The sequence below is a fragment of the Salvelinus alpinus genome, chromosome 14 (assembly GCF_045679555.1).
Source record: "Salvelinus alpinus chromosome 14, SLU_Salpinus.1, whole genome shotgun sequence".
Taxonomy (NCBI): domain Eukaryota; kingdom Metazoa; phylum Chordata; class Actinopteri; order Salmoniformes; family Salmonidae; genus Salvelinus; species Salvelinus alpinus.
This window is the reverse complement of record NC_092099.1, coordinates 9903677-9931301: the sequence shown is the minus strand read 5'-3', so window position 1 is coordinate 9931301 and position 27625 is coordinate 9903677. Positions and strand designations below refer to the sequence as shown.

The following is a 27625-nucleotide window of genomic DNA, read 5'->3' as shown; positions in this document are numbered from 1 at the left end:
TAGAGAGGAGAGATGGCATGGGAAAATTCAGAGCAGCCAGGTTACCAAAAGACCTCTATGGACAAACAGTAGACACAACACATAAACAATGCAAGCAGGGCCATACGTACGATGCGCATCCCCTCAGCTTTATAATGACCTGTAATTGCATACACGTCACACACACACCCACACAGTAGGCTCATACAGATACACAACATAGAAACAATGCAAGCAGGGCCACACAAACAGTGCACACATGCACACAGGCTTCCAGAAACAGACACACTTATACATTCATGCAAACGCACACACGACACACGTACACCTGCTCACTCCTGACAACTCTGAAACCATTGTCAGTCCTAAGGAAGGGTTTTACACCAGCTCTTGCTCAGCTGGCTCACTAAACAACCCTCTCACGAAATCAAAGCCTGTTCACACCTGCGCCATGCACCACAACCCCCTACAAACACAAGAAAACAAACAACGAACATTCACCCATCAAAAAAAAAACTACCTCAGTCAGGTGAAGGGCGTGCGTCTCCTTGACAGAGTCAGTGCATCAGGGTCTCTCACACTCTCTCTCACTCTTCCACCTGCTGCTTGTGCCGGTGAACTTCAGCCCCTTCTGTACAGCCACTCCCTCCAGCTCCTCCAACTCATTAACCAGCCCCTTGGTGTTGCGGTGGTGGTGGTGCCTGGAAGTGCTTGGAAGGAGATAAAGAGAGCCTGCACCTCAGAGCTGCTTCCCTCATTGACTGGCTGCCACTGGTTGCTCCTCTCCCGGGCTGCATGGGCTGGCGGACTCTCAACTCCCCTTTCCAAGGCTTATGTAAGCCTGAGGTGTTGGGCGAATGGTTAGTTCAGCTCCGTGGCTCTCCCTTTGTGAAAGTGCTCTGGACTGTTGCTTGCCCTCAAAGGAGGGGCTAAGACCCAACCTCAACACTCGTGAGTAGGAGACCCAGCTCCCCTGCCTATTCCCCCCCCCCCCCCCCCCCCGTCTCTTACACAATGGGCTGATGAGCTGGCAAGGTTGCACATGATTTTAAGTGCTTGGGAAGGTGCATGTTGCTGCTGTAAAATAATCGCACAATGGGAAGACGAGATAGATTTGTTTATAATATACATTTGAATATTAACAATATAGAGAAAAGAAGGGAGTGTACACTGCTAGTGTACACAATAGTAGATCTTTGTAGGTTATTAATAAAATGTGCTCTGTTGTTGTGATGACTGCAGAGTGCATCACATTCTCTTTCTTTGAATCATGAGCTGGAGTCCATCAAATCAAGAGAGAGTTTTATTTCAGCATTCACTTGTTTCTTTATACAACATTTACTCATGATGTACAGTCATGGTACATTGTAGATAACTACATAAAAGCAAAAAAAAAAAAATTGCTTAAAGGTCCAATGCAGCCATTTTATCTCGATATCAAATAATTTCCGAGTAACAGTTAAGTACCTTAATGTGATTGTTTTCATTTTAAATTGTACCCCAAAAAATCTTAGCAAAGAGAAATTTCTCAAGCAATAATTTAGCGAGGACTGTCTGGGAGTGGTCTGAGTGGGGAGGGTAATACTGAAAAATAGCTGTTATTGGCAGAGAGGTTAGTTACTATTTCTTATTGGTCTATTAACTAATTCACCACCTGGTGATGTCACCAGGCACCAAAACTCCATCCCACCAAAACAGGCTGACATTTCAGGAGGTCTTTTAAACAGCTCTTACACTAAAAGGGCATTATCATTATTTTTTTACAATTTCACAGTATTATTCCAACCTCAGTGTGGTAATATATATAAAACACAGGAGAATCACGCTGACTGCACTGGGCCTTTAATAGGTTTCATGAAGTTGAACAATGTGTCCAACCTTTTACACAACAGTTTATAATCCCAAACAAAATAAAACCAGGCTTGGACAAAACTATTCAGTACTTTTCTAAACAAATTCCTGCATTTAATTGAGCTAAAATGGAATTGACTCCAACTAGACATAAGATAATGTAGCAACATTGCAGCAGGTTTTTTCTTCTCCATCAGTACAAGTTCTGTCATTCTCTAAATGTTCAGACTCAGGACACACAAAAAGACAGACCAATGTATAAATTAAATGAACTAATCTACATAAAATGCACATTAAAACAGAAACAATAAATGTATGCATTTGCATCCAACCGAATGTCTTAACTGACTTCCCTGAACTTATTCTCCACTAAAGGTAGGGTTAGCCACGGTGGTGGTTGCCTCCTGGAATATTGGATTCTTATTCTGTTGAGAGGACAAATGAGAAATTATAGAAGATCTGTAATGTTTGGAATTCAGATGTCTGGAGCAATAAACACATGATCATGTTTTTCATAGCTGCCGTCTTTGCCAGCCATACATTTAGGGCAACTGACATGCAAGGTTAATAAATCACAACATCGGCGTGGATTTTGACTTTCTACAATTACGTATCAAATCTTGGAAGAGTGTTTTATGAACGAGGCCCCCCCAGGTTGTGTAGTGTAGACCACTGCTGTGCAGTTCTGCCATCCTCAAAGTGATGGTTTTTATGGGCAAGCAAATGTCACTCACCTCCGACCACCTGGTCTTCTGCGCATCATTCATAAACTTGCGGTACTCCTTCAGGTCTTTCATGTGGAAGAGGACTTTGATGAGGATCAGGATCAGGATTCCGATGACAGTCACGCCTGCGATGGAGCCTCCAATGATGGCATAGATGTTTGGCAACTTGGGACACTCTAACACATTTAGGACGGACATAAACAAACGGCGGTTTACGCAGTCCTGGAAGCTATCGCGGGATTATGTTTCCGCTGTGAAAACACTTGGTTACACTTTGTTTTGACATAGTTCCCTCTAGCAGGTTAACATGCAACTAAGATGTGTCTAACCATGTTAGATCTAGCTTTCCCACATCAGCAAAGTTGCCACTTGCCTGGGGAAAAAAATGGAACTGATAGTTTATGGAGTATATTTGCATGTAGGGGACATTTCCTGGACCCAGATTAAGCTGACTAAAAAGCTGACTATCTGATGCCCTTCAAACAATATGGCCGGTCAATTAACCCCAGCACATTTTTCTGTCTCTGTGGGCAATGAAGGTAACATGGGCATACTTTTTAGTTGCACAAGACATGTCTCTTACCTCTGGTCTTTAGTATTTGGGCGGTGTAGGTGTCCTCTCCGTCCAACTGTTTAACGGTAAAGAACACCCGGCAGCTCTCCACATCCCTCACATCACAAGGCTTACCAGGTGGCAACGTCTCCACCATCTTGAATTCATTAATACTCGTACAGGCCTGGGAGCAGTTCTTACTGAATGGGCCTGTCTGAAAGCCCAGACACTCAATGCATTTCCTGGAAGCAGAAGAACAAGAGGCAAATGGTGAGAAACGTCATTACTCAACGTTTTCTCTCTTCTCTTTAACACTTAAAACGCGTGCTTTGATTAAAACACTCTTCGTTTTGAGTAAGATGGCAACACCCAGACATGGTATTTTCTATTCTCCTAGTTATTCTTTTACGATCCATGGTAGCCATCTTTGTCCTGTGGCTTTTAACGTGTACACAATGGCTCCAACAACATTACCCCAAGGGGCCAGTGAAAAAGGTGGTTATGTGAGTGGAAAAGGAGGGCCCAGGCCATTTTACCCCTTGGTTATACAGGGGGTTTGGCAGGCGGGACAGGTCAGACAGTAGGGCCGCTGGTAGCCCTCAATACACTTGCACTGGTTACACTGGCATGTGCCCCTGCCGCTGCACACACTCCCGCTTGGTGTGCGACACTGCTCGTCCGACTTCTTGCATTGGCAGGCGGTGCCCTCGTACCCGGGGTTGCATTCGCAATTTTTGCAACGGCATTTTCCGTTCCCTTCAACACAGAGAAGTGATCTTATGTCAGAATTTTGAATGTAGCTTAAATCAGAATGGAACTGTCATTTAACAGAACGTAACAAATGGCAGGTGTTCTTTCTATTGTTATACATAAATGCACGCATATGTTTTCATCTATATTTCCTATGTTATCTATTATCTATATTTCCCCCCCCAATTGATACAGTATTTTCCTATATATCAGACTCCACCTCCACACAGTTTGTTCTGGAACTTCTCGCAGCTCTCGTTTTCACACTCGCAGTGCGTGCCGTAGTAGGTGCTGCCGCCTTGTAAGGTGTGGCACTGGCAAATGCCACACACACAGTCCCCTCGTCCTTCACACTCCGTGCCGTTGTCCTTCCGGCACGCCGCTCTCAGAGAGCTCTCGTCCTTCTCCCCGATGGAGCACTCACACTTCTGGCCCACGAAGCCGGCTTTGCAACTGCACAGAGTTTGGGAAAATAGCCAAATGTACAGATTGCTTGTGAAAACTTGACATGTCCCCCCCTCCCACCGTGGTGCCTGTGTTTTGTCCCCCCAGAATATAGAGAATATAAATACAGTATGGAAAATAGATGAATCATATCAATTCATGTTTCTCAGAAGGCCATTTGTTTTTCAGGTGACTCAATGCACGCATAGCGGGAAGGAGGGTGAATCATGCATCACATATTGAATTCAATATTGACTAAATCAAAATAAGAATGATAATGCCGTGCATGCTATTTTTTTTATATCCCGGCCAATGCCTGCCTTACCTGCACATGCCACAGTTCACTTGGCCCTTCCCATTGCAGTGCCGGAGATCGACCAGCACAGGGTCATCACACTTACACTTGCAGAGAGTCGACAAGCTCACTTTCAGCTTGTCCTTCATACCCAACGGACCAATCAGGAAAGACATTTCACTGTCCATACATTCATCCGCTGTCACTGTTACATTGAAAGACACCTGAGAGGAATTCAAGAGAGGCATTTTAGGGTGTCTGTTTGGATAATGTTTGTTTGCTATGTATCATGTAACTAAATGTATTCCTAAAGTATAACACTTTATAATACATTTCACTAATTAGCCATTATATGAATTATAATCCTTTTAGATGCATATAAATGTTTACAAGTAATTAAATACATATTTAATGAATGTTTTGTCAACAGTTTATTCATGCTTATTCATGAAAGTTAAGTGTTACCATATTATTTTTGGTATGGGATAGTCTGTTGCTGCTGAGCTCTTACCATCTGTCCCACTCCCACATTGTTACACACTCCTTTGTCCCTTGAGGGTCCCCCTTCAGGACAGAGCGGAGTGTAAGTGACTCTCACGTTGTCAGGGAGAGCATCATGAGTCACCGTCACTTTGGAGGAGAGCCTCTGTGTCAGAGACACAAAACAGTCTTAGAGCGGACACCAACGCTACATCACCAGAAAGAACAACCCAAGAAAATACAAACGGACACTTTATTCCTTGAGATACTAGAGTTTCAAGTTTATGATGAACTCCAGCAGGGTTGTAAAGTACTTAAGTAAAAATGGTGTAAAATACTTAAATACAAGTACTTTAAATATTTAAGTAGTTTTTGGGGGTATATGTACTTTAACTTTTTTTACTCCACTACATTCCTAAAGAAAATGTGCACTTTTTACTCCTATACATTTTCCCTGACACCAAAAAGTACTTGTTATATTTCAAATGCTCAGGCAGGACAGAATTATGGTCCAATTCATGCACCTATAAATTTAACACATTGTCATCCTTATTGTCTCTGAGCTGGCGGGCTCACTAAACACAAATACTGAGTTTGTCAATTAAGTCTGAGTGTTGGCGTGTGCCCCTGTCTGTCCATAAATAAAAAACAATACAATTGTGCCGTCTGTGTGGCATTTGATGTGAGGCATTTACTTGAACTTTTACTCAAGTATGACTATTAGCTACTATTCCCACTGTACTTAAGTACATTTAAAACCAGACAGTAGTATTTTACTGGGTGACTTACTTTTAATCGAGTCATTTTCTATTAAGGTATCTTTACTTTTACTCAAGTATGACAATTTAGTACTTTTCCCACCACTGAACTCAAGTAAAGTTCCGCACATAATTACAATATGATTTCTTGGAGTACAGTTTTTTTTTGGTGAATTGTTAAGTTAATAACAAAAGATTATAAATGTCTTACATTGTAGGCATTTTTGATCAGTTCAACGACATTATGGGAGTCAGCTGACAACACTCCCACCTCAGACTTGGGGATCATTTTACTGAGTTCCTGGAATAAAGGTGTTGATTATGTCACAGGATTAATAAGTGCCTGCATTAGATATGTTGAAGTGTGTCAAAAATATTGGTGCTGAAACCCAGGGCCTTTAGACAACATTCAAACGAATGACAGAAAGACAGAGGAAATATAAAGGAAAGAAAGATTCCCCTTACCCTGTATACATTCTCCATGTTCTTCGTCACAGCAAAGATTGGCTGAATGTTGTTCTTCTCTAACTGATTAGCCACTTGACCAACAGATGGGTAGTCCTACATGCAGAGACACTTAACTTGTACAACCTCAACAATGTAATTGTTTAGGGACAAATGGTCTGGAATGCAGGCTTCTAAGTCATGCTGTTACATTCACTACATATTTCTCATAATCTCTTATGAGTTTCATATAGTTTTGTTGAGGACCAATGATACTGATCTGAATGTGCCGCATGTCATCAACATACCATTTCATTGCTCTTGCTGTACAGGTTTTTGTCCATGTAACATCTCTCGTCATTGGGCTCCAGTATGCCAGCCAGCTTGCCATCCCCTGCCATGTGGAAGCCATCGTCGGTGGTCAGGACGATAAGCCGAGTGCTGCTATTCCGCCAGCCAATCCTGTCCTGTGGAAAACAATTTGGGGCTTCATGTAAAATGAATGGCAAAGAGGTGAAAAAGTATTCATCATACATTGTTAGGGGCCTGAGTTTCTCTTTCGAGTGCTACACTAGCAGTACCCTTTTTTTACTGCAGTATTGTGTAAAAATACAGAAATACATTTAAGTTTCACAACGTGCATATATTTCATCATTCTGCCCCATTTCATTGAATTGTGAAAATTGTTGGAATAACAATAGGCCGACCACATCTCTGTGTGAACTTTGTGTTGCAGAAGTGGACTATTTCCCTGTTTGTCTATATAGGGCTACCTATCTACTGTACTTGCCAAGTACCTCAACTCCTCCACAGAGTGGAGCGCAGACTACAGTTTTTGTAGCTCAGTTGGTAGAGCATGTAATGCCAGGATTGCGACCCATACATCAAATGTATGACAGCATGACTAAGTCACTTTGGATAAAAGCGTCTGATAGATGAACTACTACCACCACCACTACTACTGTACTACTACATTGAAATGAGCCTCTGACTCCTAGTCTCTACATGTCTTTCTTCATTAGCTGAAGTCAATACTTTTTAATAAAACATGAATCAAATCCAACCACTGACTGTTTCCTTATCGCTGTTGCTCTAAGATGGCAACTCAGCGTGAATGCACGCGTGCCAATTGAATCGCAATCAGGAAACAGTCGGTGGTTGTATTTGACTAACGTTTTATTAAAAAGTATTGATTCAACTAATGAAGAAAGACATGCAACAACGGAGGACAAACATAGGTACACGGTAAGTGGTTAAGAATGAACATTTTTGAAGTATTGAAGCGTAGCGAGTTCATTTAAAAAACTATAGTCTGCACTCAACTCCATGGAGGAGTTGATGTACAGTACTTGGCAACTTATGTACTTATCTATGATACACAATGCTGCTTCGACAACAGGCTAACCAAAAATGTCACTGATGTTCAACGTCAGTATGTTGACAGAATGTTGATTCAACATATTTTTGCCCTGTGGGATTAGACTACTCTTACCCCACAGACTGCAGCCTGCATGATGGCGTCCAGCGTCCCTTCGGGGGAGTCTAAGTTCCCAGAGATGCGCTGCTGGTTGACCTTGCTCTCAAACTCAGCTTTGTCTTCCGTCATGCTAAGAACATGTCTGTAGCCAAAAGCAGGTTGGCAGTACATCTCTGCTTCGGCGCATGGCTTATTCAGCTTCTCCGGGTTGGTGTTAGTGAACGGCAGGACAGTCTTGTCTACAAAAGAGCCAAAACCTAGAGCAAAAGATAATGGTTATAAAAATGAGATTCATGGACACCCAAGGACATGCATTGATTTTGAGTAGGAATTGGAGCTGAGATAGACCTGGATTCAAATACTATTTGAAATCATTTGAAATACTTTAGCTGTGCTGTTGGAATGGAACTAATAGAAAAGTCCCAAAAGTGCAAACCCTGCTCACGTGGAACCCAAGGCAAACTAAAGCTAATGCAAATAAAATAATCAAATGGTATTTGAACAATTTTATCTGATCTGAGATGTCACCGATTTGTCCTTTTTTTGTGATGCCTTGCAGAGCATTAAACAGTTCATTTCCCAGAGTCTTGATGCTCCTCAAATCATCCTCCATGGAGTAGGAGAGATCCATCAGGTAGTAGAGATCAACAGGATAGCCCTCCACTCTCTGAAAGTCCAGCGTGAACGTATGAGGCAGTCCTGAAAAAAGTAACATCAAGGTGAAAACTGAAATGCCCAAGAGAAAAGTAAAAAGTTAATGAAAAGATGTATTACTGTCATAAAAACAAACATAGACTGCAAGGATAACAGTAATGACGAAATTGAGGACGTTTATTTTCCATTTTAAGATACTTTTATCGTGATTACATTTGACTACTTTGAATCTGTTAAAGCCAAGGTTGGTGGTTTACTGCCACCTGTAGTTAGGAAATGTTCGCTGAGGAGTTTAGTTAATTGGCTGATCCCTGGTGCTAACCTGAATGAAATTCTGTTATCCTCATTTAACCCATAAAAAGTTCAACCCAGTTGACTAATTGGTGGGAAAAATGCTCTGCCCATGCTAAAACAGGTGTGGTTTTAGCCATTTTCAGAACATGATAGTGATGGGAAACTGAGGCTTTCTGAAAGCTTTGGTGCTTCCACCAAATTGTGCCGAAAAATGGTTAATTACTCAGAGCTTCATTATCTGTTCACAATGCAATGGTCAGCAATAAATAGCAGCGTGTGATAGACTTATCTTTCTCCATTCTTTTCCTCAAGTCTACATGGTTCAGCGGAAAGTCATTGGCTTTGTTAGCCTATAGTCAGTTGGAATACCAGGTTTGCATCTTACATTATATGCTTCACATCTTACATCATGCTTAAGACAGAAGTTTAAACTATACTAAATTAAACAAATTATTTGAACAACAGTGCAGAAAGTGTGGTCTCACATAAAACAATTTTCAAAATAGTGTGTCTTCAATGGAATTTGACCTCATATTCTCACTTCCCTGAATGTTACATAGTTACCTACTCTACCTGCTAACTTTTAGTACAAAACCCAAACTATATTTGTAAGTATGGGTTCCAGTAGAGGTTGGTGTTAAAAAGCAGCTTGGAATCCAAGAAATCACCGGAACCATGGCGAAATCAGTAGGATCTCGCATTTTGCAACACACGGTTTGAAAAAGCACGTGATCAAACGAATCTTCGGACGTCATGATTTACTTCTGATAAAGTGATACACACATCTGCATACTGCTTCGAAGTTAGCTGCTTCGCAATTTCGACCCATGCCTCAGAGATCCGGTATCAAACGTCACATCACTACATGGTGGCCATTTTACAACCCAGTTTGGCCAATGTGAGAACCCTCACCTGGTCTGAGCTTCAGATTGACCTCCTGAGGACGGAGCTGGATGGGTTCCTCCTTGTCCAATGCAGTGTTGGACAGGGCGAAGTTCTTAGAAAAAGAAAAGGTATTGTCGGGAGATATGATGTCTCTTTCCATGCAGCCCCTTTCTACTAGCTGAGCCCGGGTGTCACAGCGAGCGGCTTCCTGCTCCCCTGGTTTGATGAAATTCTGGGAATGGAACAGACTGGCTTCAATTAATAAAGTACTGTGATGGAGTAGTTACAGATTTGCAACGGGATAATGTGATTCTCCATCAGCCGTTACAAGGTAATTCGTACAAAACTGTCCAAAAAAACCAAACAATTCTCAAGTGTCATTTTTCAAGAAATATCCTCTTGAATCACTGAGATGAGCATCTGTACTTATCTATTTCATAATTATTATTACGTTTTTGAATGAGATATTATGCATTTTACCAACATATTCACAAAATGCCAATTACCGAAGCAGTTTTAGATGTCCAAAAAAGTAATAAACAAATCCATATTTTTACTTTTTTTATTTTTTTTCTTACATTGCTCCCCCAATGAAAATAGCTATTTTGGTAATGAGAAGGCCATGTGGGGTAAAGGGGGTGTTTGAGAATAAGAACATCATTCTGAAGACATATACAGTGCATTCGGAAAGTATTCAGACCCCTTGACTTTTCCATTATTTTTACGTTAGTCTTTTTCTAAAACTGATTTTTTTTAATCCTGATCAATCTACACACAATACCCCATAATGACAAAGCGAAAACTGGTTTTTAGAAATCTATAAAAAATAAAAAACAGAAATACCTTTTTAAAATAAGTATTCAGACCTTTTGCTATGAGACTCGAAATTGAGCTCAGGTACATCCTGTTTCCATTGATCATCCTTGAGATGTTTCGACAACTTGATTGGAGTCCACCTGTGGTCAATTCAATTGATTAGACATCATTTGGAAAGGCACACACCTGTCTATATAAGGTCCCACAGTTGAAAGTGCATGTCAGAGCAAAAACCAAGCCATGAGGTTGAAGGAATTGTCCATAGAGCTCCGAGACAGGATTGTGTCGAGGCACAGATCTGGGGAAGGGTACTAAAAAATGTCTGCAGCATTGAAGGTCCCCAAGAACACAGTGGTAAAACTGAGCAATAGGGAGAGAAGGGCCTTGGTCAGGGAGGTGACCAAGAACCCTATGGTCACTCTGACAGAGCTCCAGAGATCCTCTGTGGAGATGGGTGAACCTTCCAGAAGGACAACCATCTCTGCAGCACTTCACCAATCAGGCCTTTATGATAGAGTGGCCAGATGGAAGCCACTCCTCAGTAAAAGGCACATGACAGCCCCCTTGGACTTTGCCAAAGGCACCTAAAGGACTCTCAGACCATGAGAAACAAGATTCTATGGTTTGATGAAACCAAGATTGAACTCTTTGGCCTGAATGCCAAGTGTCACGTCTGGAGGAAACCTGGCACCATCCCTACAGTGAAGCATGGTGGTGGCAACATCATGCTGTGAGGATGTTTTTCAGTGGCAGGGACTGGCAGATTAGTCAGGATCGAGGAAAAGTTGAACGGAGCAAAGTACAGAGAGATCCTTGATGAAAACCTGCTCCAGAGAGCTCAAGACTGAGGCGAAGGTTCACCTTCCAACAGGACAATGACCCTAACCACACAGCCAAGACCACGCAGGAGTGGCTTCGGGACAAGTATCTGAATGTCCTTGAGTGGCCCAGCCATAGCCAGGACTTGAACCCAAACATTTCTAACATTTCTGGAGAGACCTGAAAATAGCTGTGCAGCGACGCTCCCCATCCAACCTGACAGAGCTTGAGAGGATCTGCAGAGAAGAATCTGAGAAACTCCCCAAATACAGGTATGCCAAGCTTGTAGCGTCATACCCAAGAAGACTCGAGGCTGTAATTCCTGCCAAAGGTGCTTCAACAAAGTACTAAGTAAAGAGTCTGAATATTTATGTAAATGTAATATTTCAGTTTTTTATTTTTAAATACATTTGCAAAAATGTCTAAAAACCTGTTTTGTCATTATGGGGTATTGTGTGTAGATTGATGAGGAGGAAAAAAACAAATCAATTTTAGAATAAGGATGTAATGTAACAAAATGTGGGAAATCTGAATACTGAATACTTTCTGAGTGCATTGTAAGCAAATTAACTTAACTTGTGCTCATCTAAGGACTACTCTTCTAGATTATGCATCATGGGTGAATAAAACTATTCAAAAACTGATTGGAGTTTTAACAGGAACTTAAAAATTGTTACGGTAATGAGACACATGTCCACAGACACTGTTTGTACTCAATAAATATTATAGTTTAATGTAAACATTGTTTTATGATTTATGGACAATCCACAGCAACGTATTGTGTTTTATTCAAATTAGTTTTTTCAAAAGATTTTTTGAAATAAAACATTTTAAAACTGGTTTTATGACAATCACCCTACAGCATAAGCGATACTATCTTCGTTCTTGATTCGGCCAAACATGTATCTTCTAAAATGTTGGTGATTCATTTGAATTTAGAAAATTCTCCGTTATTAAAAGAGAAAATGTTTTGCTCCATGAAGTAATCCAACTATGTGCATGCCGTCATCTTGTCTATTTCAAGTCTGCTCTTATTGATTAATACAGGTGGGTCCACCCTGAAGTGCCGCTTGTCATGATTTGAAATAGACAAGATTGTGGCACACACATTATTGGATTACTTCATGGAGCAAAAAACATATTTTAATAATGTCGCAATTTCAACTACCTGCAACTTGACACAGACATTTTAGAATATACATGTTTGGCCGATTTGAGAACAAAGATAGTATCGCCAAGTTAAGGCTGATCAAAAATTATCTTTCTACGCCAAACAGAAGCAATCCTGTAATGGCAAATGGAGAATCACATTAGCCAGTTACAAATCTGCAGCTAGTGATGGAGTTGCTCTGTAATCCACTCTGAATTTGTAGTAAATATGTTGGAATGAATTTTAAATGAGTAGGACCCCTAGTTAAGACCATCTCTCTAGGTTGGTTTCACGAGGTCTGACTGTCTGTGGATAGTCCTCTACAAATTATCTAAATATCAAACTATATCCATTTACTTCACTACATTCTTAAAGAAAGTAATGTACTTTTTACTCCATACTTTTTCAATGACACCCAAAAGTACTCGTTACATTTTGAATGTTTAGCAGGACAGAAAATGGTTAAATTCACACACTTATCAAGAGAACATCCCTGGTCATCCCTACTGCCTCTGATCTGGCGGAGTCACTAAACACAAATGCTTTGTTTGTAAATGATGTCTGAGTGTTGGAGTGTGCCACTGGCTATCTGTAAATTTAAAAAACAAGAACATTGTGCCTTCTGGTTTGCTTAATATAAGGAATTTCTAGTTATTTGTACTTTTACTTTTGATACGTAAGTATATTTTAGCAATTACATTTACTTTTGATATTGAAGTATATTTAAAACCCAATTTGACTTTTTCTCAAGTATGACAATTGGGTACTTTTTCCACCACTGGCAATCAATCACACATGGATACAGTTGAAGTCGGAAGTTTACATACACTTATGTCAGAGTCATTAAAACAAATTTTTCAACCACTCCACAAATTTCTTGTTATTAAACTATAGTTTTGGCAAGTTGGTTAGGACACCTACTTTCTGCACGACACAAGTCATTTTTCCAACAATTGTTTACAGACAGATTATTTCACTTATAATTCACTGTATCACAATTCCAGTGGGTCAGAAGTTTACATACACTAAGTTGACTGTGCCTTTAAACAGCTTGAAAAATTCCAAAAATGATGTCATGGCTTTAGAAGCTTCTGATAGGCTAATTGACATCATTTGAGCCAATTGGAGGTGTACCTGTGGATGTATTTCAAGTCCTACCTTCAAACTCAGTGCCTCTTTGCTTGACATCATGAGAAAATCAAAAGAAATCAGCCAAGACCTCATAAAAAAATTGGTTAATTCTTGGGAGCAATTTCCAAACGCCTGAAGGTACCACTTTCACCTGTACAAACAATAGTATGCAAGTATAAACACCATGGGAACAAGCAGCCGTCATACTGCTCAGGAAGGAGACGCGTTATTTTTCTTAGAGATTAACGTACTTTGGTGCAAAAAGGGCAAATCAATCCCAGAACAACATCAAAGGACCTTGTGAAGATGCTGGACGAAACAGGTACAAAAGTGTCTATATCCACAGTAAAACAAGTCCTATATCGACATAACCTGAAAGGCCACTCAGCAAGGAAGAAGCCACTGCTTCTTAAACCGCCATAAAGACTAAGGTTTGCAACTGCACATGGGGACAAATATCGTACTTTTTGGAGAAATGTCCTCTGGTCTAAAGAAACAAAAATAGAACTGTTTGGCCATAATGACCATCGTTATGTTTAGAGGAAAAAGGGGGAGGCTTGCAAACCGAAGAACACTATCCCAACCGTGAAGCACGGGGGTGGCGGCATCATGTTGTGGGGGTGCTTTGCTGCAGGAGGGACTGGTGCACTTCACAAAATAGATGGCATCATGAGGAGGGAAATTATGTGGCCATACTGAAGCAACATCTCAAGACATCAGTCAGGAAGTTAAAGATTGGTCGCAAATGGGTCTTCCAAATGGGCATTGACCCCAAGCATACTTCAAAATGGCTTAAGGAAGTGGCTTAAGGACAAAATGGCAAAATGGCTTAAGGACAACAAAGTCAAGGTATTGGAGTGGCCATCACAAAGCCCTGACCTTAATCCTATAGAAAATTTGTGGGCAGAACTGAAAAAGCGTATGCGAGCAAGGAGGCCTACAAACCTGACTCAGTTACACCAGCTCTGTCAGGAGGAATGGGCCAAAATTCAACCAACTTATTGTGGGAAGCTTCTGGAAGGCTACCCAAAACGTTTGACCCAAGTTAAACAATTTAAAGGCAATGCTACCAAATACTAATTGAGTGTATGTAAACTTCTGACCCACTGGGAATGTGATGAAAGAAATAAAAGCTGAAATAAATCATTCTCTCTACTATTATTCTGACATTTCACATTCTTAAAATAAAGTGGTGATCCTAACTGATCTAAGACAGGGAATTTTTACTAGTATTAAATGTCAGGAATTGTGAAAAACTGAGTTTAAATGTATTTGGCTAAGGTGTATGTAAACTTCCGACTTCAACTGTATATGGCTCTCCTCACCAGTTGTTTGCACCACGTGCAGTACGCTCCTGATTTGATGCAGTCATTGCAGGAGTTGATCACTGTTTTGGAACATACTTTCACCTCCTGGGAGAGCACTAGGGGAATGGCTGACACACACACACACACACACACACACACACACACACACACACACACACACACACACACACACGATGACTCATATTATAATTGTGAGAATTTAAAAAGAATCAAGAGGTGATTTTGTTGACTTTTTAAAAACGTACCACCTCTGCCCATCAGCAGGAGCAGGAGAGACACACACGGATACATTTCCTGGTGACAGAAAGAGGGAACAGCCATTTGTCACTCCATCAATCATGACCAAATGTCAAAGACTATTACAGTCATCTGTATTTACCATTCAAGCACCCGTAAAAGTGTACTGTAAATAAACATACACTGTAGGAGCTCCTGTACTATTAGAATCTGATGCATACATGGCCACTGTCCAATATTCGGAGCAATATCAACTACTGTCTCTGAGGGTCAATATTTGGTGGCCACACCTTGAATGAGTAGGTGTGTCCAAACCTTGGACTAGTACTGTGTGCATATGCAGTGCCCTTGGAAAGTATCCAGACCCCTTGACTTTTTTCGCATTTCATTACGTAACAGCCTTATTCTAAAATTGATTAAATATAAGAAGAATTCTCAGCAATGTACACACAATATTCCATAACGATAAAGTGAAAACAGGTTTTTAGAATTTTACAAGGTGTGTCCAAACTTTTGACTGGTACTGTATATGTGGAGTATATATATATATATATATATATATATATATATATATATATATATGGGGGATTGGAAATGAGGCAGACAATTACATACTGTTGATGGAAGCCACAATCCATCAATATTAAAGCTGATCTACCCCCCCATCCAATCAGAATCGGCGGAATGAATACACCCCTGATCAGCAGCACATAGAGTTCAAGCTGCAATATGTAACTTTTTGGGTGACCCAACAAAATTCATATAGAAATGTGAGTTATAGATCTGTCCTTGAAAGCAAGTCTAAGAAGCAATAGATCTGTTTTATGTGCGCTATATCTACGCTTCGCATTTACATTTAAGTCATTTAGCAGACGCTCTTATCCAGAGCGACTTACAAATTGGAAAGTTCATACATATTCATCCTGGTCCCCCCGTGGGGAATGAACCCACAACCCTGGCGTTGCAAGTGCCATGCTCTACCAACTGAGCCACACGGGACCGTGTGGCTTCCCGTTTCCAAGTTTCGCTTTTGCGTCTTCTACTATCGTTTTTTTACGCCAGCTTTAAACAGCTGAAAATACAATATTTTTGGTTATGAAAAATACATTTCACAGCGGTTTACATGGTACAATGGTTATCTACACTACACTTGTTCGTTTTGTCACATAAACTGAAATTAGGATAACTATTAGATTTTTAGCAACCAGGAAATGGCAGAGCGTTTTCTGCATAGTGCATCTTTCACTTTCATAGCAGCCAAAAACAGACAGCATCGTCGCATTGCTCGTTGTATAATTCCTTCTCACATCACATGCTCTCCTCCTCTCATGCTTTCCCTTCGCTTCAGTGCCCAACACAACAGCTGTCTGTAACCAGGCAAAAAAAACTCTCCAAACTTTTATACCACAACCCCTCATGCAGCCCCTACATCGTTGTGACCATATTAGCTAACGCCATTGTCAATAGCTACTAGAACTAACCTGTTATTAAACCCGCTACAGTGTACAGCATTGTAGTTTAGCAGTAACACCGGCGGACCCGGGTGGCAATAAATTAATAAAACCGAAAGCTTACCTTGACTTGGACTTGAATGTGGAAAAATTGAAGGGGTCTGAATACTTTCCAAATGGACTATATTTCGTTTTTATTACTAGTCATTTAGTTATATTTATTTCGTTTTATCTAAAAAGGATAACTTTTTATGTTTCACTATATATTTTGGTAGTCCTCCCTTTCCTCCTCTGAGGAGCCTCCCCTGCTGAAGACAAAGCCACTAATATGAACTGAGAGTAAAGGAGATAAAATGATCTTTCAAAAGCATAGCTGTTGTTAAATTAAATGTCCTCCATTGCCAGTATTTAAATTATTCATTACCATTATTTATCCAGGAGGGTATCTAAGAAAACATTTTTTTTGTTTTAAATGTACCGCCCAGTGAGGTATCGCTAACAGGTTGTGAATTGGAAGACAATCAGTCATTCAGTACATATGAGTCTACAAAGTTATGGGGCTGAATTCCTGGACATTGAGAGTACTCTTCATTCAGGAACAGGTTTGATCTGGGTCTGGGAAATTGTCCCAAACTCTTGTGAAATATCTGACTTCTTAAATAGTTGGCTAGAAGTACTTAAGCAATTCACTCCTCTTAGGCATGAGTGATCTCCCTTTTTTGCCTTACTATCATTTAGGAAATGGTGAGAAATCTGCCACAAATATGAGTAAACTAAATTAGTTAATATTAGAAACATTAAATGCTCCACTGTCGGCTATGAATAAACTAATAAAAGCCTGATAAAACAGGCAATGAACTTTCATTTGTGATACTTTTGGATAGTTGCTGTCATTTATTTTCACAGAGTGTCTGTTTAGCTTCTTTACTTGGTCATTAGAATTACAATGTTAGTTCTTCTTATTTATTTATATTTTGAAATGTATTTATTAATCAACCAAATTATCTCAGGGTACAGTTACACATTGGTGCTAGCTTCACATTCTAGGCCTATGCTGTATATACTGTATGTGCTGTAGTAATATATGGAATAATCATATGGTATACTATATGCCTCAAGTGTAATGGGGACTTATTTTATGTAAATCCTTACAGGCTGATAAATATAAATCCTGAACCTAAATACTTGATCTCCTATGGCACAATATTACATTATTATTAGTCTACTTTAAAACATTAATCACAAGTATCTTCTCCTAAAGATAGAAAGTCCCAATTGTTAAATTAAAAAATGTATCACACAAATATACACTATAAATACAGCTGTATGGACGCTACTCACAAGAGTCATTGTGCTGCTGCTCCTATGTAACCCTCAACTCACTGTCATGGGTGTGCTCTCTATGTGGGTGACCAACTGCTTGAGATGAACAGTTATTTAGTAAAAAGCATACAGGAAGTATTTGGAAGGAAACAGATAGGGCTATGACGATACCAGTATGGCCAAAAATAATCCATGCCAAAAATGGAAACATGAAGAGGTTGATGTTGAAGCATCCAATTCTGAGTGTGTGAATAATGCGAAAAATATGTGATTTTAATACAATAGGTAGGCTAACGCATACAAAGCAGAAAGAGGACCGTTTCCAAATAATTTACGGGACAACAAAAATATTTTCATCCCAAAGTCATCTGTTTGACCTCCCGCAGCATGAAAGATGCCGACCAAACCGCAATGATCTCTATTGGGACCCGCAGGTCTCGCAGGCATCCCTCGGGAATGAGGCCCTCTAGTGCACAGTCAGTACACAACACTGCTCATCATGTCTTAGCGGGATCAGATGGTGACAGGGGTCCCAGCAGTGTCAGACAGCCAGGGAAGACCAGTCTACAGAGCTCAGGTGAATTTTGCAGTATACTAATATCTGTGAATTATAAGAATGTCCATCTTGAATTGATGGGTAGACCTACAGCAGCTACAGGACTGCAGCTTAAGCTTAAAGCTACGGTGTAGGATCTGGGAATAATGGTCATTTCATTTATTGAACCATTGATTCTATTCTTGGATAATGCCTCATCTTAGGAGAATCGGATTGGGACAGGGGTCTCAGCAGGGTCAGGCAGCCAGAGAATACTATTCTGTGACGGAGCTGAGGGGAATTTTTTCAGATGCAAGACTTTATTCTCTCTGTGCGGCAAACACTGGACAAGCCAGGTGCTATTTTAACGCAGTTTGACACACCTCCAAAGTTGATTTCCAAACTGTATCAAGGGTTGATAGAGGCTTTTCCCGATGACACAAAACAACAACAAAAACTCATATTTGAGGAAGACCTGGAAGAAGCTATTGATGATGATAAATGGGTACAGATGTTAGAATGCCCAGTCATGTTCATATCATCTCAGACATAAATTACTGCAATTTAAGACCATCCATAGAACGTACTATATGCCAGTGAAACTGAATATCATGCACTCAGAAATTGTATTACTCTGCATGAGGGGTAAAGCACAAAAGGGGACATATTTGCATATGCTGTGGTCTTGTGTCTCCCGGGTGGCCCAGTGGTCTAGGGCACTGCATCGCAGTGCTAGCTGCGCCACCAGAGTCTCTGGGTTCGCGCCCAGGCTGGGCTGGGTTCGCACCCAGGCTCTGTCGCAGCCGGCCGCAACCGGGAGATCCGTGGGGCGACGCACAATTGGCATAGCGTCGTCCGGGTTAGGGAGGGTTTGGCCGGTAGGGATATCCTTGTCTCAGTATGTAAAAAAATAAAATAAATAATAATAATAAAAAATTAAAAAAATTAAAATAAATAAATGTAATTAAATGTATGCACTCTACTGTAAGTCGCTCTGGATAAGAGCGTCTGCTCTTGGCCGGTAGGGATATCCTTGTCTCAGTATTTAAAAATGTAATAAAATGTATGCACTCTACTGTAAGTCGCTCTGGATAAGAGCATCTGCTAAATGACTAAAATGTAAATGTTGTGAAGGCTGGCTGAATTCTGGCAAAGAGTATGTTCTTTTATCTCAGCATGTCTACAGATTCTCCCTCCTATTTTTGTTTTCTTGGAAATGTTGATACTGGAGACTTTTTTTCTGAAGAAACTGTAACCAAGCATTTATAGTGGCTAAGAAATGCATTGCCATTCATTGGAAGGTTGGTTATCCTCCCATAATGTCAAGTTATGTATTACGAGATTTGACTTATTACCAGATTAAGGGTATACTGGCAAGTTTCATAAAGTCTGGATGGAATACAGTTCGATCAAACGGAGTCTGTATTGAAAACATGCCCACGTCAGGGGAGATACCTATTTAGGGAATCCCTAGCTGCTGGGCTGCTCAGTCCTGGCCCTGGGGTCTGCCGTCCTGTGAGTTCTCACTCTGGCCTTGGCCTAACACGCCTAAAACCAAAAAATGAAAGCTGAGTGGTGTGTGTTGGGTTGGGGCGCTGCAGGGTGGTGGACCCCTAGGAACAGGATGGGGCGACCCAGCTATATTGTGTGCAAGTAAAAAGAGCTCTACAGTACTATTAGGCCTATAAGATTAATTTATATGGGGGATTTGCTGTTTCTGTGTGTTAATGTATATTTGAGGTGTATGTTTTTTTTGGTGTGTTTTTTGTTGTTGTTTCCAAACCTTTCCCTTGAGAATGAAAAAATGAAAAGTGAGAACTGGGAAGGAAATTGTGTTGGGAGAGAGTTGAGTTATTGACTAAACTGGTGGGGGTCGAGCATGCAGGCGGCTCGGGCTGGCTGGTCAGGTCTGGCTGAAATTTGATGCAAAAGTCTTTGTATTTTTTCAAGAGTTGTTAATTTGTTAGGCTTTTGGTTAAAGGTGCAACATACTATTTATTATTGAATTACCTTTGATCTAGTTCAGTCCTATTAATCTCAAAAACATATGTAATAATGATCTCTTACCTAGCTTGATGACTGTGGGCATTTTGCTTACTTTTTGTTCTAAATAGAGACGGCATATTGGATTAGGTAAAAATTCAGGAAATGAGCTTTAGATGCCCCCAGATCCTCTGCTAGGTTATGTCCCCCCAACTTCTAAAACCAAAGTGGCGCCCCTGGTCAAAGCTCATGTAGAATTACATGATTAAGAGCAGCAGTAGCTCCTGGGGTGTTTCTCAAAATTAACACTTCCTTGCTCCGAGCATGAAAATTGGAGCACGGGAGGGTCGGAGTATGAGTCCAAATCAAATTATGCGAAACGGAGCACGGAAGGGACTTCTCGGATTTGTACTCCGTTTGTACATATTTTGAAGCATGCATCTATTCATGAAATTTGCCAAAAACTGATTTCCAAACCCAGAAATGAGAGCAAGGCCTATTTTTTTAACAGCATTATCCCCAAAAGTAAAACAGGAAATGACAAACTTCCCCAGATAATTTTACTTCTGGGATTATCCCAGCCCTAGAAACAGTATGAAGCAACACAGCCTTTTGTAACAAGGGGGCGGGACTAAACCATTTTTGGGGGGGGGTAGAATTATGACCTTAAATGAATCAAAGTCTTTGTCTTTAAATGAGCTATAGAGCAATTGCAAGCTATGTTTGTTCGTATAGAGAGAGCACATGCAATCAATTGTTAACACACTGTTGTATCAGGTTGCGCTGTATTGTTCCCTAAAGTGTAGCATACCTTGATGTATTGACTTGGCAGTGGCCTTGTTGGCAACTGATTTATTGTTAAATGATTCTATGCTGTTTTTATATATTTGTTCAGTATTTTGTCAATGGCATCGATTGCACCATCTGGGTGCAAGTCTGGTTGGAATGCTTCATCCAATGCACAGTGCACCCATGCACTTTGCATTTTCACTTGAGTTTATATCATACTTTATCACACTTTGCACAGAGAAGGCTCAACACTGACTTCCTGTGTCTTTCTCACAATAAATAACACAAACTCTCGATTAAAAGGATTCGTCACAAGAAGCGGAACATAACACGTCCTCTGTAATTGTAAAAAATGTGTAAAACGTTATGTTAACCTTCAGTAATAAATAATAGGCCGCACACCCAAAACCAACTAGTCAAAGGTGCTAGAATCAAAATGCTAAACTGGAAAAAGCCTCAACACACTTCCAGTCAAATGCAAAAATAATAATAATAGAAGCTGAGCTTTTGGTCAGTCGACCTTCATCAGAACATTTAGTAAAAAACCATGTATAAGGCATTTGCAAATAGTGTGTTCGCCTAATCATTGTGTTTTTGCAGTCCCTAATTTAAAGTGAGTGCTATTTATACTTTATAAATACTTTGTAAATGTTTTATGTGACCAGTGTAATTTCTCACAAAAAGATGGGCACGCCTGCCATTGGGTAGACATTACTTGACAGTACCTGATGCTCCTTAAATTCTTCTACATTGAACAATAATAGTGAAGATATCAAAACTATGAAATAACACTTATGGAATCATGTAGTAATAATTATATTTTAGATTTCTTCAAAGTAGCCACTCTTTGCCTTGATGACAGCTTTGCACACTCTTGGCATTCTCTCAACCAGCTTCATGAGGAATGCTTTTCCAACAGTCCTTCACTCTGCGGTCCAACTCATCCCAAACTATCTCAATTGGGTTGAGGTCGGGTGATTGTAGAGGCCAGGTCATCTGATGCAGCACTCCATCACTCTCCTTCTTGGTCAAGTAGACCTTACACAGCCTGGAGGTGAGTTGGGTCATTGTCCTGTTGAAAAATAAATTATAGTCCCACTAAGCGCAAACCAGATGAGATGGCATATCACTGCAGGATGCTGTGGTAGCCATGCTGGTTAAGTGTGCATTGAATTCTAAACAAATCAGAGACAGTGTCACCAGCAAAGCACCCCCACACCATCACACCTACTCCTCCATGCTTCATGGTGGGATCCACACATCCACACACCTACTCTGCGTCTCACAAAGACTACATGACTACATGATTCCATATGTGTTATTTCATAGTATTATTTCTTCACTATTATTATACAATGTAGAAAATAGTAAAAATAAAGAACAACCCTTGAATGAGTAGGTGTTTCCAAACTTTTGATTGGTACTGTAAGAATTCAGACCCTTTGCTATGAGACTCGAAATTGAGCTCAGGTACATCCTGTTTCCATTGATCATCCTTGAGATGTTTCTACAACTTTATTGGAGTCAATTGATTGGACATGATTTCGAAAGGCACACACCTGTCTATATAAGGTCTCACAGTTGACTTTGCATGTTAGCGCAAAAACGAAGCCATGAGGTCGAAGAAATTGTTCGTAGCCTATTTGAAGGTCAGTTGGTAATATAATTAAGCTATAGCCTAATAAGTTGTTCCCTGTTACAAATGGTAACAGGAGCCCTGCGCTGCCTAAATAGTGCAATACTGTATCAGCCCACTCAAAATGCCCTAATTCATCATGACACCCCTAATGCAGGTCCACTGATGTCGGAATTTGCCTACATATTCAATCTAAGTATTTTATTTTCAAAATGCAATATTTCCATCACTTTTGATGATTGTTTTCTCATTACTCACAAGAAAATCACTAGGTCTACTAAGTTGTTCTGACCAATCCACTGCTCATAACTAGTAGATAGGCTCACTGCTCATAACCTATATCAATCAGCCTTGGTACAGGTGCCTTTCTTAGTAGGCTATAGTTTGCGAACTGTATATTGAACAGACATCAATTCGTTTTGACATCAATTCATTTTGTCAAAACAACTATCAAATCATATGCTGTGATGTTGCAAGGGGCATCAATGGCTGCATCCACAATTTTTATTACGTCAAAATAATTCATTCATTCTGTGTAATCGATTGAAACACACACACACACACACACAGACTTGTTAGTGCTTAATGCATTTATTTATGAAGACCTTTACTTCACTTACTTATTTTAGAAGCTGATGATGTCGCCATAGTCTACGACCGGAAGAAACGGGAGGAGAGGAGGTGAGGAAACTTGGCAACAAATGCAGTGAAATAAGACATTGCTTCTCCACTAGCGCATCATCAGGCAAATTATATTTCTCTGGATGGGTTCAGAAGGTGAGGGGTCAGGGGTCAACGTCAGGAGACCAGGCTGCTCCCGAGGGAGGTGAAAAAGAGGCAGGGGTGGTGAATGATTTCAGAAAGCATAGCAGTTGTCATCTGAGCTCTCAGCAATAGGACCAGCTTTTGGTAGGTGTTCCTGGTGTTTCCTTGGACTTGTGTCAGTTCACTCAATCTTCTCTTCAGGATGCAGAGAAGGACATTCCTCCCTCCACTGCATTACCTAAAAGTAATAAGTAAAACTGTAAATTATTTACAATTCCACCACAGTGTGGAGGGTATTTGTAAAGCAAGACAAAAAGTTCAGTCCAAAAATAGTATAAACCTCAACTTACTCTGATCTTGCAGCTGTAGGGACAGTGCCTCCAGAGTTCCCGGCTGCTCTTTGTAGGCTTCCCAGTGGCTCTTCATCTCCTGCACCAGGATCCTTTCTTCCTCCTGCAGTCTGTTCACCAACATCAGTCTGTCGAAGATGGCCTTTTTGATGGCGAGATGGCTGTTGCCTGTGAGATGTAAACTCGGAGGTATATAACAGAGCAACAGCGATGAGAAGGTAAAAATGTAATCACAGTAGATACATTCTGCATTCATATACTTACTGGTGCCAAGTCTCTCCCATGGCCGCACAATGTTGTTAGTATTGAGCAGCTCATCCACTGAGCAGCTCTGCCTGCTGTCAAGGCTGCCTTGTGCTCAACAATTTTTCTCTGAATCTGATGCCTCCTCTTGTTGCCGTCTGAATACAACGGGGTGATTGGACGAACTGTAGATCCAGATATGTTACATAACTATAAGTTGTAGAGCTACTATAGAGGCACAAACAAAGAGAGTACAAAGCAATCAACTCCTTTCTAAAGCATTGGTTGTCATGCAGTTATAACATTATAACAAGCCATGCAGAGTTTTGGCTCACAAGGTACTCTGCTGTTTCTGGTGATGTAATTTATTAGTTTAATGAAATGTTTTACATTAGATCAATTCATAACATAGGCCATGCCTACATTTGATCAAAAACATGGTATGATGTGTATAACTAATGCATTTTATTTCACAAATCAGTTTTACTGCTTGATTAATAATGTGTTTGAGGTCATATTGTTGTTGGGCCATACCTGTCAAACAGTACAGGTAGTGTTTCCTCTGGTTCACACTGAGGTAAAGCCCCTCAATCTTCTTCTGGAGATGCCCTGTCTGACTATCCTAAAGTGTGGCTGTCAAACATAGGGCATGTTACAAACATAACTCCACTTACATCAATCAATTATGAAGTTGAGAGACAGAAATATTCACTTTTCTACCTGTTGGATTCTGGCTTGAAATATAATTTTTCCTGTCATCATATTAGAACATAGTTATTACTTTACTTGTATACGAATTGTACATTTTGGTGGTCAATGAATGGTGAATTCGAAGTTTATGTATGGAAAGATACTGAGACAAGCGGAAGTGCAGAAAGTTCATATTCTGTTCAAACATGTCGCTGAATATTAATATTTCTAAGGAAGGAGGCAAATAGCAACAGTTTAGTTTCAGTTCCTGATAAGGCTGGCCAGTTACACACACACTAACACACACACACACACTTCCACGCCCAAGAGAGTCCTAGACTTAGGCAGGTCATGACACTACCAGTGAGACGAACATACTGTGTTTCTGCCTAACAATAGATAATGATGCTTTATCGTAGACATGCAAGGTGGTGCCAAGTCATAAGGTATAAATATATGCTTGTGGGTTGAATAAACTTTTTCTGGTTGTCCGTTTGAGTTTTTGCTCTATTTGTTCAGAAACTAATATACCTTCAGGCCACTGCAGCACCTCAGCAACCCACTCCTGTAGCACAGCGCCGTTGATGTCCAGCTGTGCCGCTTTTCTTCAAGGAGGCTGGTCTCCTCCTTCAGTCTTTTGACATTCTGAAAAAAATACAATTCAATTAAGGAATAACATAGGTGAAGGTTCAAATGTAGGCTGGTCTCCAATGTTGTTGTCATTCCGCTAGGGACCTGTTTTCAGCGTATGAAGTTTCCAGTAAGTAACCGATGCAAAGTGGGTATGTTTATCCTGTGTTCCCATTGAATTAGCTAGTAAATAAATAATTAAACCAATTTGTGAAGCACTGAGTCATAAGTAAGGCTCGGTTTTTGCAGATGCAAGGAGGTTACGACTGTTCAGAATGGTGATATGATACGAGGTTATGATTAATAAGTTGACTGTTTATAGATGTGATAGGTAAAGACCTTTTAGAGTTTGATTCGGGAGATGGTAACTCTTTAAAGAACCACTCTCGTGGTGCCCCAGATCGTAATTCGTTAACTGTTACATGATTAATTTAATTGGGCAACAATTAAACATAGTTATTTAATTAGATAAACAACAGTCTTCAGATTAATGTTAAAGTCACGACGAAGATGACTAGTAAAAATAATAAAAGAAACTGAGCCAGGATTGCAAACAGAAGATCAGACATGTAGAAATAGATAAACAAGAATGAGAAAGCAGATACAAGAAGAAACAGGTAAAAAAATTAAGTTTTATGGAAGCACCCCCCCCCAAAAAAAATTCCATACCTTCACATATCTCTTTGCCAACATATGATCCATGTTGGCAAACTTCCTCTTATTCTAGCCCATTGCCAGGAGTGTGATAATGTCTGTTCGTACATCTTCAGTCAGCTATTCTAATAAATTACTACTGTGTGCCTAACCAATCAACATAAAGACTGCAATTACAGTCTTGTGTAAGAAAAAAAAACAACAACAATAAAATCATTAAGATAGTGTCGTGGAAATTCCCCACTAAAGACTCAAACTTAAAGTAAATGAAACAAGCTTTACTATCTCGGTCAGAGAGTTTCACAAACTCAATACAAGCCTGACGAAACTCTGAAAAGGGCGTTATAAGAAAAGTAGCATTGTGCTAGACATACGATTACATAGGCACGAAAATACATTTCCATCACACTCCCTGCTTTTATCACTCTGTGATAACTATTGTTACATTTTAAGGTAAGAATTAGATTATGGCTGAAACTATTAAAGGAGGTTCTATAAAAACACTTATATTAAAAGTAAGCGAAATCAACACATAAAACCAGACACTTTTTATCATTAAGATCAATAAGATATATCTCGATTTTTATCAAGGGCACATGCCTACATTTGATCATAAACATGGTATGATGTGTATAACTAATGCATTTTATTTCACAAATCAGTTTTACTGCTTGATTAATAATGTGTTTGAGGTCATATTGTTGTTGGGCCATACCTGTCAAACAGTACAGGTAGTGTTTCCTCTGGTTCACACTGAGGTAAAGCCCCTCAATCTTCTTCTGGAGATGCCCTGTCTGACTATCCTAAAGTGTGGCTGTCAAACATAGGGCATGTTACAAACATAACTCCACTGACATCTATCAATTATGAAGTTGAAAGACAGAAACATTCACTTTTCTACCTGTTGGATTCTGGCTTGAAGTAGAATTTTTCCTGTCATCATATTAGAACATAGTTATTACTTTACTTGTATAAGAATTGTACATTTTGGGGGTCAATGAATGGTGAATTCGAAGTTTATGTATGGAAAGATACTGAGACAAGGGGAAGTGCAGAAAGTTTATATTCTGTTCAAACATGTTGCTGAATATTCATATTTCTAAGGAAGGAGGCAAATAGCAACAGTTTAGTTTCAGTTCCTGATAAGGCTGGCCACACTAACACACACACACACACTTCCACGCCCAAGAGAGTCCTAGACTTAGGCAGGTCATGACACTACCAGTGATACGAACATACTGTGTTTCTGCCTAACAATAGATAATGATGCTTTATCGTAGACATGCAAGGTGGTGCCTAGTCGTAAGGTATAAATATATGCTTGTGGGTTGAATAAACTTTTTCTGGTTGTCCGTTTGAGTTTTTGCTCTATTTGTTCAGAAACTAATATACCTTCAGGCCACTGCAGCACCTCAGCAACCCACTCCTGTAGCACAGCGCCGTTGATGTCCAGCTGTGCCGCTTTTCTTCAAGGAGGCTGGTCTCCTCCTTCAGTCTTTTGACATT

At 40.1% G+C, this 27625-nt stretch overlaps 1 protein-coding gene across 7 annotated transcripts; it reads right to left on the bottom strand.

Annotated features, from left to right (window-relative positions):
* Nucleotides 1-1266: 1266 nt before the first annotated feature.
* On the bottom strand, nucleotides 1267-27625 carry LOC139538363 (integrin beta-2-like). Of its 7 annotated transcripts, none has more exons than XM_071340328.1 (22): nucleotides 27512-27625; nucleotides 26835-26933; nucleotides 25367-25480; nucleotides 24680-24778; nucleotides 24167-24330; nucleotides 23903-24070; nucleotides 23408-23790; nucleotides 15079-15127; nucleotides 14831-14940; nucleotides 9617-9821; nucleotides 8285-8455; nucleotides 7772-8013; nucleotides 6588-6746; nucleotides 6301-6396; nucleotides 6047-6136; nucleotides 5109-5243; nucleotides 4628-4821; nucleotides 4079-4311; nucleotides 3645-3864; nucleotides 3139-3350; nucleotides 2565-2731; nucleotides 1267-2255 (listed from the first exon to the last, which is right to left on the bottom strand). In XM_071340328.1, exons 8-22 carry the CDS (start codon nucleotides 15122-15124, stop codon nucleotides 2190-2192), a joined length of 2346 nt encoding a protein of 781 aa, XP_071196429.1. In that variant the 5' UTR covers nucleotides 15125-15127; nucleotides 23408-23790; nucleotides 23903-24070; nucleotides 24167-24330; nucleotides 24680-24778; nucleotides 25367-25480; nucleotides 26835-26933; nucleotides 27512-27625; the 3' UTR covers nucleotides 1267-2189. The 7 variants fall into 7 exon arrangements, with proteins under 7 accessions (XP_071196429.1, XP_071196431.1, XP_071196430.1 ...); XM_071340330.1 differs by having other exon boundaries at nucleotides 15082-15127; XM_071340329.1 differs by lacking the exons at nucleotides 26835-26933; nucleotides 27512-27625 and adding an exon at nucleotides 26135-26400 and having other exon boundaries at nucleotides 24167-24373.